Consider the following 12,105-nt stretch of genomic DNA (forward strand, 5'->3'; position numbering starts at 1 on the left):
AAAGAAGCTCTGATGGAGTATACTTAAGTTCTTTCAGAAATAAGCCTTTTTTCCCCAGAGATATAAAAGTCCCTAAATTCATAAAGTCACACTAATACAAGTCAAGACAAGCTCTAAAAAATTAAGATTGAGGTTTGGTGAGGTTTAACAGCATTCTCCACCGAAACTGCTCCAAATCTTTCCCCAAGCAGAAATTAATGAGTTATGAATTACAGTAGGAGTCAATTTGATAATTGGAAGCATTAACTCGGAGGTGGACTAAACTTTATTGAGCAAGACTTGGCAACTTTGGAACAGCTGTGGAAAAGATCTCAGGGCAGACGATTAGTAAGATGGGCAAGATTAAAAAAAAGAGGTTACTAGTGCCACAACGACTACTACTACTAATAATGATAATGATGATAATAGCTCTCATTTATTGTCAGTGTACTATTTACCAAATAATTTTACACGTCACCACATTTAAGCCCCACAACCATCCTGAACGCTAGGTTACCTGTAAGTAAAATGAATTTCAGAGAAAAGTTACCTGCTTCGTGCTTTCAACTGTGGTTGTGCACATCCAAGCGTGTATGTGGAGGGGGCCACGGGCATCATTCACATTGTACGTGCCAGAAATTGTATTTTTAATAACTGTTGTTATTAAATGTCTATTTTAAAACTGTTTAATAACTTTTTCAGCAGATTGAAGTAAAGAATCTTAAGGACATTCTTTTAATTTGTACAAAAGCACCATATAGCCATAGTATACAAAACAGTGTATAAAATTGTTTTAGTAAGAGACCCAGTTTTAGATTTACAGACATAGAAAGCAAATGTATGGTTATCAAAGGGAAAAAGGGGCTGGAGAAGGATAAATAGTTTGGGGTTAGCAGATACAGTCTACTTTATATAAAATAGATAAACAATAAGGTCCTACTGTATTCAATATCCTGTAATAAACCATAGTGGGAAAGAATGTGGAAAAATGCATGTATATATGTATAACTGAATCATGTTGCTGTACACCAAAAACTAATGCAAGATTTTAAATTAGCTATACTTGAATTAGGGGGAAAAAAAGATCCAGTTTAATTTAAAAATGTGTATGCACAGAGAAGACTTAAAGGAAATATACTAAAATGTTAGCAGTCTGGGTAATCGAGTCAGGGAATTTTGGTTTTCATTTTCTTGCTCTTTTGAATTTTTCTGATTTATTTAAATGAAGATGTTTATTTTGGGGCACCCCTGGGATAGATTGTTGATGGAAAGGTAGTAGTAAGGAAAGTGGTTCTAGACATGCTAGTAAGCAGTAGTGGCATACCACTTCCTGTCTTACCCTTCTCCCATCCCAGAGAAATCCATAGTATTTTGAAAACTCACTATTTTGCATTGAAATTACATTTAAGCATTTAGATCCAGATATTCCATTTAATGGATTTGTAAACCTTAACTTCTTTCCATCCTCATGTGATCGTTGCAGCCAGCTTCATCATTATTCTAGAACCTCACCTTGCACCATAGTCAGTCAAAGACTGGTCTGTATGACTTGAATAGTTGGATGAATAGAGAGAAAGTAGACTCGGTGGGTAGGGGAAAGGTAGTAGGTATGAGGGAAAGAATAGATTCTGTGCTGGGCAGGTAAAATGAGCACTTAAAAATTCCTGTTGTCTTAAAACCACACACACACACAGTTGTGTAGATTTAGTCATTCAAATCGATATAAAGAAGCAGTAGTTCTATCCTTTTTTCTTTAACTAGTAAATTCTTCAGTTTTGTATATGATAAACTTGATTCATTTAATGTATTGCAGAACAGTTTAAAAATAGATATCATTTTAACTACTAGTAAGTAGAACATTGGATTTTGGTGTGTGTGTGTGTGTGTGTGTGTGTATACAGAGTTTCACCTTTCAATTAGTGAATTAACAGTATTTAGGTAAGATCTTAAAAGTACAGTTAGAAATATATTCATATGACAATTATTAGAGCTCTAGTTATATTTATTTCATATTAATGAAAACATTGTGAGTTCTGAAAAGTAAAAGAAATTCCAAAACTAAAAAATACTTACTGATTTTAGTTTCACAGTAAATTTAAAAAATTACCGGAGTTCCTGCTGTGATGCAATGCAGTTGGCGGTGTCTTGGGAGTGCTGGAACACAGATTCAATCACTGGCCCAGTGCAGTGGGTTAAGGATCCCGCATTGCCACCCTTGTGACTTAGGTCCTCAGCTTGGATCTGATCTCTGGCCCGGGAACTCCATATGCTGCCGGGTAGCCAAAAACGAAAGAAAAAAAAATTACACCCCATGAGTTATTTTAAAATTAGAATTTTGTATCTTTTGGCTTCCTTCACCCATTTCACAACCCACCCCCGACTCCCGCCCCAGGCTCGCAACCCTCTGCTCCTGGCAACCACCAAGCTCTTCTCTTTACTTATGAACTTGGTGAGGAGAGGGTTGTTTTGCTTGTCTTTTTTCCAACCTCCACGTATTAAGTGAGATCATAGAGTATTTGTCTTTCTCTGTCTGACATATTTCACTTAGCATGATTCTCTTGAGGTCCATTGAAGATGGCAAGATTTTATTCTTTTTTATGGGCAGTATTCCTCTGTGTGTGTTTGTGTGTGTGTGTGTATACATACATGTGTACATGGACCACATTTTCGTTTTATATTTGTTGATGGACACATAGGTTGTTCCTGTATAGTGGCTGCAGTGAACATGGGGGTGCACTTATATTTTCAAGTTAGTGTTTTCATTTATTCAAATAAATATCCAAAAGGGGAATTGCTGGATCATACGGTAGTTCTATTTTTAATATTTTGGAAAACTGTTCTCCACAGTGGCCACACCAGTTTACATTCCCACCAGTAGTGTACAAGAGCAGGGGTTTCCTTTTCTCCATATCCTCAAAAATGCTTGTAATTTTCTTCATTTTTGATTTGAGTCATTCTAATAGCTGTGGGGTGATACCTCATTGTGAGTTTTGTTGTTGTTGTTGTTTTGTTTGTTTTTGTCTTTTATTTTTTGTTTGTTAGGCGGGGGCCGCACCTGTGGAATTTGGAAGTTCTTAGGCTAGGAATTAAACCCGCGCCACAGTAAGACCGAAGCTGCTGCAGTGATAGTGCCAGATCCTTAACCCACTGCACTACAAAAGAACTCATTGTGATTTTTTTTTTTTAATCATTGTGATTTTGATTTGTGATGTTGAGTACCTTTTCATGTACCTGTTAACCATCTGTATGTCTTCTTTAGAAAAATACCTATTTGGAACCTCTACCTATTTTTTTTTTTAATTTTTGAGTTTTTGCTACTGAGTTGTATGAGTTCTTTATATATTTTAGATATTAATCCTTTGTCACGTATATGATTTGCAAATTTTTTCTCCTGTTCAATATATTCATGATTGCAAGTATTTTCTCCAGTTGTCTTTTCATTGTGTCGATTGTTTCCTTTGCTGTGCTAAAAGCTTTTTAGTTTGATGTGGTCCCATTTGTTTCTTTTGCTTTTTTACTTTTGTTTATTGTTGCATTGCCTTTGGTGTCAAATCTACAAAATCATCCACCAATGTCTATGTCAAGGAGCTTACCACCTCTGTCGTCTTCTAGAACTTTTGTGGTTTCAGGTCTTACATTCCAGTCTTTAAACCATTTTGAGTTAAATTTTTTCTATGGCATAAAATAGTGGTTGAGTTTCATTCTTTTGCATATGGCTATCCAGTTTTCTCAACACCATTTATTAAAGACACTATTTTTTGTTGTTGTTGTGTATTTTTGACTCCTTTGTCATAAAAGGAGTAAAATTGGCTATATATGCATGGGTTTATTTCTGGGTGCTCTTCTGTTTCATTGATATATGTGTCTGTTCTTATACCAATACCATACCATTTTGATTACTATAGCTTTATGATATGGTGTGAAATTAGGGCAAATGATGCTTCAACTTTTCATCTTTCTCAGGATTGCTTTGGCTCTTTGAGGTATTTTGTGTTTCCATACAAATTTTAGAATTGTTTGTTCTATTTCTATGAAAAATGCACTTGAAATTTTGATAGGGATTACATAGAATCTGTAGATTGCTTTTGGTAGTATGGGCACTTTAACCATGTTAATACTTCAAATCCATCAGCGTCTCACAATAAGCTTTTGGTAAGTATTGATATAGATTAATATAAATGGTATAAAATATGTCATTTACAATGATTTTTGATTTTCTTTTATAATTCAGTATTCAATTCTTTTGATTAAAATGTATTTTAGGAAGTTCTCTTGTGGAATAGCAGCATTGCCAAAGCTGTGGTGAGGGTTCAGTCCCTGGCCCAGGAACTTCCACATGCCACAAGTACAGCCAAAAAATATATATTTTAAATGCTTATCATTTCCTGAAGGAATATTGATTTGAAGTATTATGTATATGTGCTCACATCAAAAACTGGCTCAAATATAGACATATTTATCTGACATCCCTAAAAAATTAAATCCTAAGAGAACCCTTGCATAAACTTTAAAGATATTGATTTTACAAATATTTTAGTTACTAAGTAGTAATTGAAGTCTTTTAATGTATTCTTTGCCATCTGGATTTCAGTATTCTCTATTATTGGCATGTATTCTAATTAATACAGGGGAATAGTATCTGATTTTCTTCAGGTTTGACATCTGTATTATTAAGCTGCAGGGTCTATGTGTGAGGAGGGTGTGATGTTGGAGAAATGAGAGATGGTGACTTGTTAAACATGGGTGGATATACAAAATGTGAATTTAACTAAAAAGCTAGACTCCCCCAAATTTGTAGTGTTTAGGTTATTAGATCAAATATGGTAATTTATTATATATAATATGAAATCTAGTAAATGCTTAATTAAGCAGCTTCTAAAAGTATAATAGGGTGTAGTATTTGTTTATAAAATAATGTTCTGTTGTGTTTTAATACGAAATTTCATTTACTTTCAAGAGATTTTTAGCTGACCTTCATTGAAGGTAGAGAATCGAGAATGAAGCAATAAACTTAAATTACCAGAAGTGTTCAGGACAGTTGATTTTTTGACTTGGAAAATAAACAAATTTTTAAAACGTTCTTTGGGTTTTTTTAATGTTCTTTGAAATGAAATGAACTTGGGATTTTTTTGTACTATTTTGTGTAATATTTCTGTATATTATCTGGAGCTTTTGTGTTAGAGCAGGTTTTCTATTTTAAAGAATATATTTAAGTTTCAGAAAATTTCTACTGCTTTTATCTTTTGTAGGTGGTTTCAGACCCCTTCGCAGGTGTTCTACCATGCAGCAACTGAACATGGAGGCAAAGACGTATATCCGGGGCAGTGTCTTTGGGAAGGTTGTGAGCCTTTTCAGCGACAGAGGTTTTCTTTCATTACTCACTTACAGGTACACTTTCTTAAATACTGTTTGGTCAGTAACTCATTTGGTTGCATTAAAGATCTTAATGCATATGTTTTTTATTTCCTCTTCTCAAAAAGGATAAGCACTGTTCAAAAGATGCCCTGCTTGCAGGATTAAAACAAGATGAACCAGGACAAGCAGGAAGTCAAAAACCTTCTACCAAGTAAGAAATATGAGTTTACTTCCTGTTGTTCATTTAAAAAAAGACAAGTCAGGAAACTAGGCAAAACATAAGTAGCAGTGAAAGGCAACTTAGCACATGGGGAGATGGGAAACCTGGGTTCTAGTCCATGTCTGCCATTAACCAGCTCTGTATGTGACCCTGTTCAAGTTGCTTAAGTTGCTTAGACATCACTTTTCATATTGGCTGAACCCCGTGGTCTGTAAGTACCTTATAGGTCTGACATTTTGGTACTACTTCATAGACAAGTCATTGGAAGTAAAGACAGATGATGTATGAGAAATGCTTTGTAAACTGGAAATAAATATATGGTTCTTTGTCCTTTTGGAGAGTAATTGAAAACCTATTTGATAATAGCAAAGAGATTCATTCTTACAACTATTCCTCTGAGGGGAGGCCAAGGTGGCATTGGAGGTTTCTGTATAAGAGTATGTGTGTCACATATAACCATATGGTTTTGGTTATTCATTTACCTGTTATCTCATGAACACAGGCTTGTAATGCATGTAGGCAAGTTCTGACTTGGCTGTAGATTCCCGTTAAGGTCCTTCTTAGATTTACATAGTATCAAGTATTCTCTTTCTCACTGAGACCTTTAGTTGTAAATTCTGTAACCCAAATAACACAGTCAGCCCTCTTTGTGTTCAGGTTCAGCATCCAAAGATTCAAACAACCAGGGATCAAAAATACTTGAAAAAAAATTCAGGAAGTTCCAAATAGCAAAACTTGAATTTGCCATGTAGTGGCAACTATTTACCTAGCACTTACATTGTATTAGATATATAAGTAATTTAGAGATGTTTTAAAGCACACGGGAAGATGTGTGTATCTCTTAAGATGTGTGCTTATCTCTCTGTGCAAATACAGTCATCCCATGGGATTGGGTCCTGGAACCAGTACTCTGTAGATACCAAGGGTCAACTGTATTTTTAATTCTCATAATGTGAAAATAAATTTGTCACCATTTATTGAGGTGCTGCCATGTACTGGACTTTATGCCAGACATAGGGAATTCATACAGTCTGTAACTTAACAGAGTTGAAATTCTAGATGGAGAACTAGAAGTATGGGAACCCAGAAGCTGTTTATTCATTCCATTATTATTTACTTTTTTCTCACCATTACTGTTCATTCCATATGCTAGCCACCAAGGTGTGGTATAAGGATTGCATTACCAAGCTCTGTCTTGCTATTTTCAAATATCTGTAGATCCAATGAGAAGTATGAGTAATTCTTGTTGTATGATTAGTAAGTAATAAAATGAAGATATGCACAAGCACTTGAAAGCCCACCTCCACCAATCTAGGAGACTAAAGAAGTCTTTCTGCTAGGAAGCGTATCCAAATTGAGACACAAAGAATGAGTAGCAAGTAGCTGAGGCCATAAGCCATAATCATGAGTTAGGATTTTACTCTAAAGGCAGTGAAAGTCATTTTTCTGCCAAATATCTTTTACTGTAATTTTCACTGTATGATTGACCCTTGAACAACACAGTCATGTATGAACTAAGAGGGTCTACTTACATACAAATTTTTGTCATAGTAAATACTACAGTTCTACACCATCCGTGGTTGGTTGAATCAGCAAATACAGAACTGTGAATATGGAGAGCCAACTATAAAGTTATATGTGGATTTTCAACTGCAGGGAGGGGTGGGTATCCCGACCCCTGTGTTATACAATGGTCAGCTATATTAAATTTGTATGCATTATATAGCTTGTAAGAGTATGTTGCCATGTGTTTCATTTTGCTCAAATTTGGAAGAAATTATATTTGGCATATCAGTTATAATCATAAAATCTAATAATAGTTTTTATCTGTAACCAAGTGTGTATATATACTTATCTGTAGATGTCTATATATAAAAACTGGTTTACAATTTAAAGATTGCCTTTATGTTAACTTATTTTATGTTCAGAATTAGTTTACTTATGTAAAAAGGTGCCAGAAATACCCTGTTTTACAGATGAGAAACCTGAAGCACAAAGGGGCAGAGTGAACTATTCAAAGTCAAGCAGCTAGTGACAGTTTCCTCATAACTAGCCCTGCTCACTTCACTGTTGCCTTACCAGAGTATAGCAGATCCTGATGTAATTTTTCTGCTTAGCAAAGGAAACCTAGAGTAGTCTGGATCTGATTTTATATAAAATCTATCTCTGCAGTCCTCTATTGTCGTTCCAAAAAGACGGTAGAGCTCTAGTGAAAGAATTGATTGAAGTTAGCAATTAATAATGAAAAATAAAATTATGTAACAAAGCGATAGTTTTGTTGGCATAATTTCCTATTATCGTATTAGGTTATCTTTTCTTCGTAGATAATGTTATTTTACTATCAGGTACCATTAGCAAAAAAAATTTGCCGCTCAAATTGTAGACATCTTTACATTTTAACATGTTTACATTGCATTAAAAAATGTGAACTCCACAACCTTGATACTATGTTGTATTTATAGATGGGCTATACTGGAACATCTGTTGCTTACTTTAAGTTGATAGATTGGAAAATAAAAGGCTTGAAACTTCTTGATATCAAGAGCCCCTTGGCCTAGGCTGACAGTAGCGTAAACACTAAAGCTGGGCCTTGGGACCTTTCGCTTACCTCGCACCCAGAATTTCAGTGACCCCCCTCAAGAGTGAGCAGGTTGGACAGTTATTGTCAGTCTATCTGCAGCATTACTTAACGGATCACTTTCTCTCCCTGATCAATTTAGGCAGCCAGCTGTAGGGGGCACAAGCTCAACTCCTAGGGCACAGAAGGCCATTGTGAATCACCCCAGTGCTGCCCTTATGGCTCTTAGGAGAGGATCAAGAAACCTTGTCTTCCGAGATTTTACAGTAAGTAAGCCTTGAAAACCTTATCTGTACAGGTGTGAACACTGATGATTTAGATCTTTATTCTTTTTCTTTTCTTTTCCTTTTTAAGGATGAAAAAGAGGGACCAATAACTAAACACATCCGACTAACAGCTGCCTTAATATTAAAAAATATTGGTAAATATTCAGAATGTGGTCGCAGGTGAGTAATCTCTTTTCTGCAGTATGTTTGAATTTAGATGACTTCTTACCTATAAGTTAATAAGGTTGGATATCTGCATTTTATTCAGTGTTCTTCTAGTATTTGCTTCCATGTTTCTAAATAATATGTTTATGTTAGTTACTATTTCCTAATTTACCTATTTTACACATTTCCCATTGACTCTCTTTCTAAAGAATTAAATAGTGTTACAACCTCTCCTCTTCATGCTTTTCCTTTCCTCGTAATATTGTTACTTTGGTTGAATCTTAAATCACATATTTGGTGAACCAGGTACATTTTTCTCTTTGTTTTTCTGGGTTTAATGATTGTCTTGTTTTTTGATTAGCTTTTTCTGGGTCTAAATGCCAATTTTTCCAGATAGTTCAATCAGTGTCTTTCACTTTTTTTTTTTTTTTTTTTTTTTGCTTTTTTTGCTTTTTAAGGCTGCACCCTCGGCATATGGAGGTTCCCAGGCTAGGGGTTGAATCAGAGCTGTAGCTGCCAGCCTATGCTACAGCCACAGCAATGCAGGATCCAAGGTGCATCTGAGACCTACACGACAGCTCACAGCAATGCCAGATCCTTAACCTGAGTGAGGCCAGGGATCGAACCCACAACCTCATGGTTCCTAGTCAGATTGATTTCTGTTGCGCCACAATGGGAACTCCTCAATCAATGTCTTTCAAGTGTAGTATAATCTGCCTAAAAAGTTAAACAGGGAATTCCCGTCGTGGCGCAGTGGTTAATGAATCCGACCAGGAACCATGAGGTTGCGGGTTCGATCCCCGCCCTTGCTCAGTGGGTTAAGGATCCGGCGTTGCCGTGAGCTGTGGTGTAGGTCGCAGACACGGCTCGGATCCCGTGTTGCTGTGGCTCTGGTGTAGGCCAGTGGCTACAGCTCCGATTGGACCCCTAGCCTGGGAATCTCCATATGCCGCGGGAGTGGCCCAAGAAATGGCAAAAAGACAAAAAAAAGTTAAACGCAGTTGTAAACCTTTATCAGTTCTACATTTTTTTTTCCCCTTGCACTGTCCTTGGCAGTCTAGACAGCTTGCATCCTAGGCCTGGTACACACCCTGTGTTAATTTCTCCTATGTTGAAACTTTTTTTCTTGAATTCCACTTATTTCTTTTACTTGATTTATTCTCTCATTGTGATAAGCTCTCTCTTGCAATAATTTCAAGACCTTATATGTCTGAAAATGTTTTTTAGTCTACCCTTATTCTTGATAGTTTGGCTAGATACAGAATTATAGATTGAAAAATCACTTTGCTTAGCATGCAGCTTTGCCATTAAGAAGTCAGTCCAGTGACATTCTGGTTCCCATTCCTTTGTATGGGATCTATTTTCCCCCTTCTGGAAGCTCTTAGGTCTTTTTTGCTATAAATATTTCTGATATTCTGAAATGTCATGATGATGCGTGAGTATTTTGTTGTTGTCATTGAAGTGGGCATTTCATTTCAGTGGATCCTTTCAAGCAGGGGGTTCATGTCCCTCAGTAATGGGACATATGTCTCAAATGTTTCTTTTTATAATTCTCTGATATCCATTGTCTCTGTTCCCACTTCTTGGACTGTTTTTGTGGATGCTAGATCTTTGTAGATTGATCCTCCAATTTTCTGTCCTTTCTTAGCTTTCATTTTTGTCTGTTTAATCTATTTCTGGAAATTTCCTTGACTTTATCATCACATCTATTGAACTTTTGTTTTTACTTCAGCTATTGTGCTTTAAAATCTAAGAGCTCTTTTTGAGTGGCCAGTTGTTGCTGTTTTATAATGTCTTGTTCATATGTTGAATACAGAGCTTTCTCATCTCTCTCTGAGGATATGAATGCCAGTAGTTTGAAGTTTCCTCTGCTCCCAATATATTTGGACTGTTTATTTGAAATTCCTAAAATGTCTGAGGATTTTTGGCTACATTTTGTATTTTAAGAATGATATCACAAGTTCCCATTGTGGCTCAGCAGAAATGAATCTGACTAGCATCCAAGAGGTTGCAGGTTTGATCCCTGGCCTCGCTCAGTGGGTTAAGGATCTGGTGTTGCTGTGGGCTGTGGCGTAGGTCACAGACTCAGCCTCGGATCCCTTGTTGCTGTTGCTGCAGCTCAAATTCATCCCCTAACCTGGCAACCTCCATGTACCACAGGTATGGCCCTAAAAAGACAAAAGTCAAAAAAAAAAAAAAAAAAAAGATATCCTTGCCAGACAGTTGGAAGTTCTAGGTGCATGGCCCCCACTTGTCACTGGTGATCACTATTTTAGGGTGACCACTGATGAACAAGTCTGTTTATTGGAAACCTTTCAAATATCAGTCTCTGTAGAGACTGTTTCTGCAGGGAAGCATCTCTGATTTCCTTGCCTTTGGAGGTGGGTGATTTGAAGGAGAGTCTTGAGGGCCTGCATTCTGCAGACAGAATGGGGAAGGGGGCCAGAAGGATCTCGCTGTGTCCGAGTATGTTCACTTTCACCCCGTCCCACTTTTTTTCCAATTGATCCCTCACCCCTAACCTTCACATATGTATGCTATGTCTTTGCATGTGCTAAACCTTTCTGGTTCAGTTTCTCCGGGATGTAATTTTTTTAAAATTCACTTTGGGAGGGAAAGGAGATAAACTGGTGTTCAAACTGCTATATTTTCTTAGAAGCTGATTCATATCTTAAATTGTTTTTACTACTTAGAAACTATTTACCATTATCTATTTTTTTTCATTTTTTAAAGTTTTATTGAAATATAGTTGATTTAGTGTTGTGATCTCATTATTTTAAGTGCATTAAAGTGACAGTGTTTATTTATACTTTCTTAAATCAGAAGACAAAGGAACTTTTGAAATTTGAAACTGAAAGAATATCATTTTATGCAACAAAGAAGGCATATTTCATTTTTTATCTAGTGAGTGCTTATTTCACTTTTAAACTTCCCAAAGTAAAAGATATTAATTTATATCAAAAAATGAAATTGTTACTTTAAAATCATTCTGGTGATTTAAATGTAGTTTCTAGTTGTTTTTTTTTTTTCCGTTTTTTGACCACACCGATGGCATGTAGACGCCACAGCAGCAACCCAAGCCGCTGCAGTGCCAGTGCCAGATCCTTAACCTGCGTTGCCACAAAGGAACTCTGAAAGAATACTTTTTAATGTGTGACTGTTTATCAGGTTGGAAATATGATGTTATTTAAGTTTTTGAAACTAATGGCTTTTTTATTTATCAAGATGTTCATTGATTATAGAGGGGAAATAATTTGATCCTACTTATTAGTAAGTTATTTTTAAATCAAGTTTTTTATGAACATTTTTTCTTTTCCAGAAAAAAAAAAAAATGGTAGAAATCTTAGTTCATTTTAAAGTTTGTTATATAGGAGTTCCCATCATGTCACAACGGAAATGAATCCAACTAGGAACCATGAGGTTTCGGGTTCAATCCCTGGCCTTGCTCACTGGGTTGGGGATCTGGCATTGCTGTGGCCAGTGGTGTAGGTCACAGACACAGCTCGTTCCTGCTGTGGCTGTGGTGGGGGCTGGTAGCTGTA

General features: G+C 36.2%; 1 protein-coding gene across 2 annotated transcripts in view; it reads left to right on the plus strand.

Annotated features, from left to right (window-relative positions):
* Window positions 1-12,105, plus strand: part of ARID2 (AT-rich interaction domain 2) — a 160,699-nt gene that overhangs the window by 144,889 nt on the left and 3,705 nt on the right. Inside the window, exons 17-21 of one of the 2 annotated variants that reach the window (XR_014804018.1) lie at window positions 5,229-5,367; window positions 5,460-5,545; window positions 8,275-8,398; window positions 8,487-8,895; window positions 9,495-11,895. Coding sequence is in view for 1 of the 2 variants with exons in the window: in XM_021092987.2 (XP_020948646.2) it covers window positions 5,229-5,367; window positions 5,460-5,545; window positions 8,275-8,398; window positions 8,487-8,578 (441 nt within the window). In the remaining variant the exon portion in view is untranslated. Of the gene's footprint in view, window positions 1-5,228; window positions 5,368-5,459; window positions 5,546-8,274; window positions 8,399-8,486; window positions 8,896-9,494; window positions 11,896-12,105 lie in introns of those variants that run through there. The other variant, XM_021092987.2, reaches the window with a different exon arrangement.

The sequence above is a fragment of the Sus scrofa genome, chromosome 5 (genome assembly GCF_054392235.1).
Source record: "Sus scrofa isolate SSC_HxYL_T2T_F1_AM1 chromosome 5, Sscrofa_HxYL_maternal_Yorkshire_Landrace_v2.0, whole genome shotgun sequence".
Taxonomy (NCBI): Eukaryota; Metazoa; Chordata; class Mammalia; order Artiodactyla; family Suidae; genus Sus; species Sus scrofa.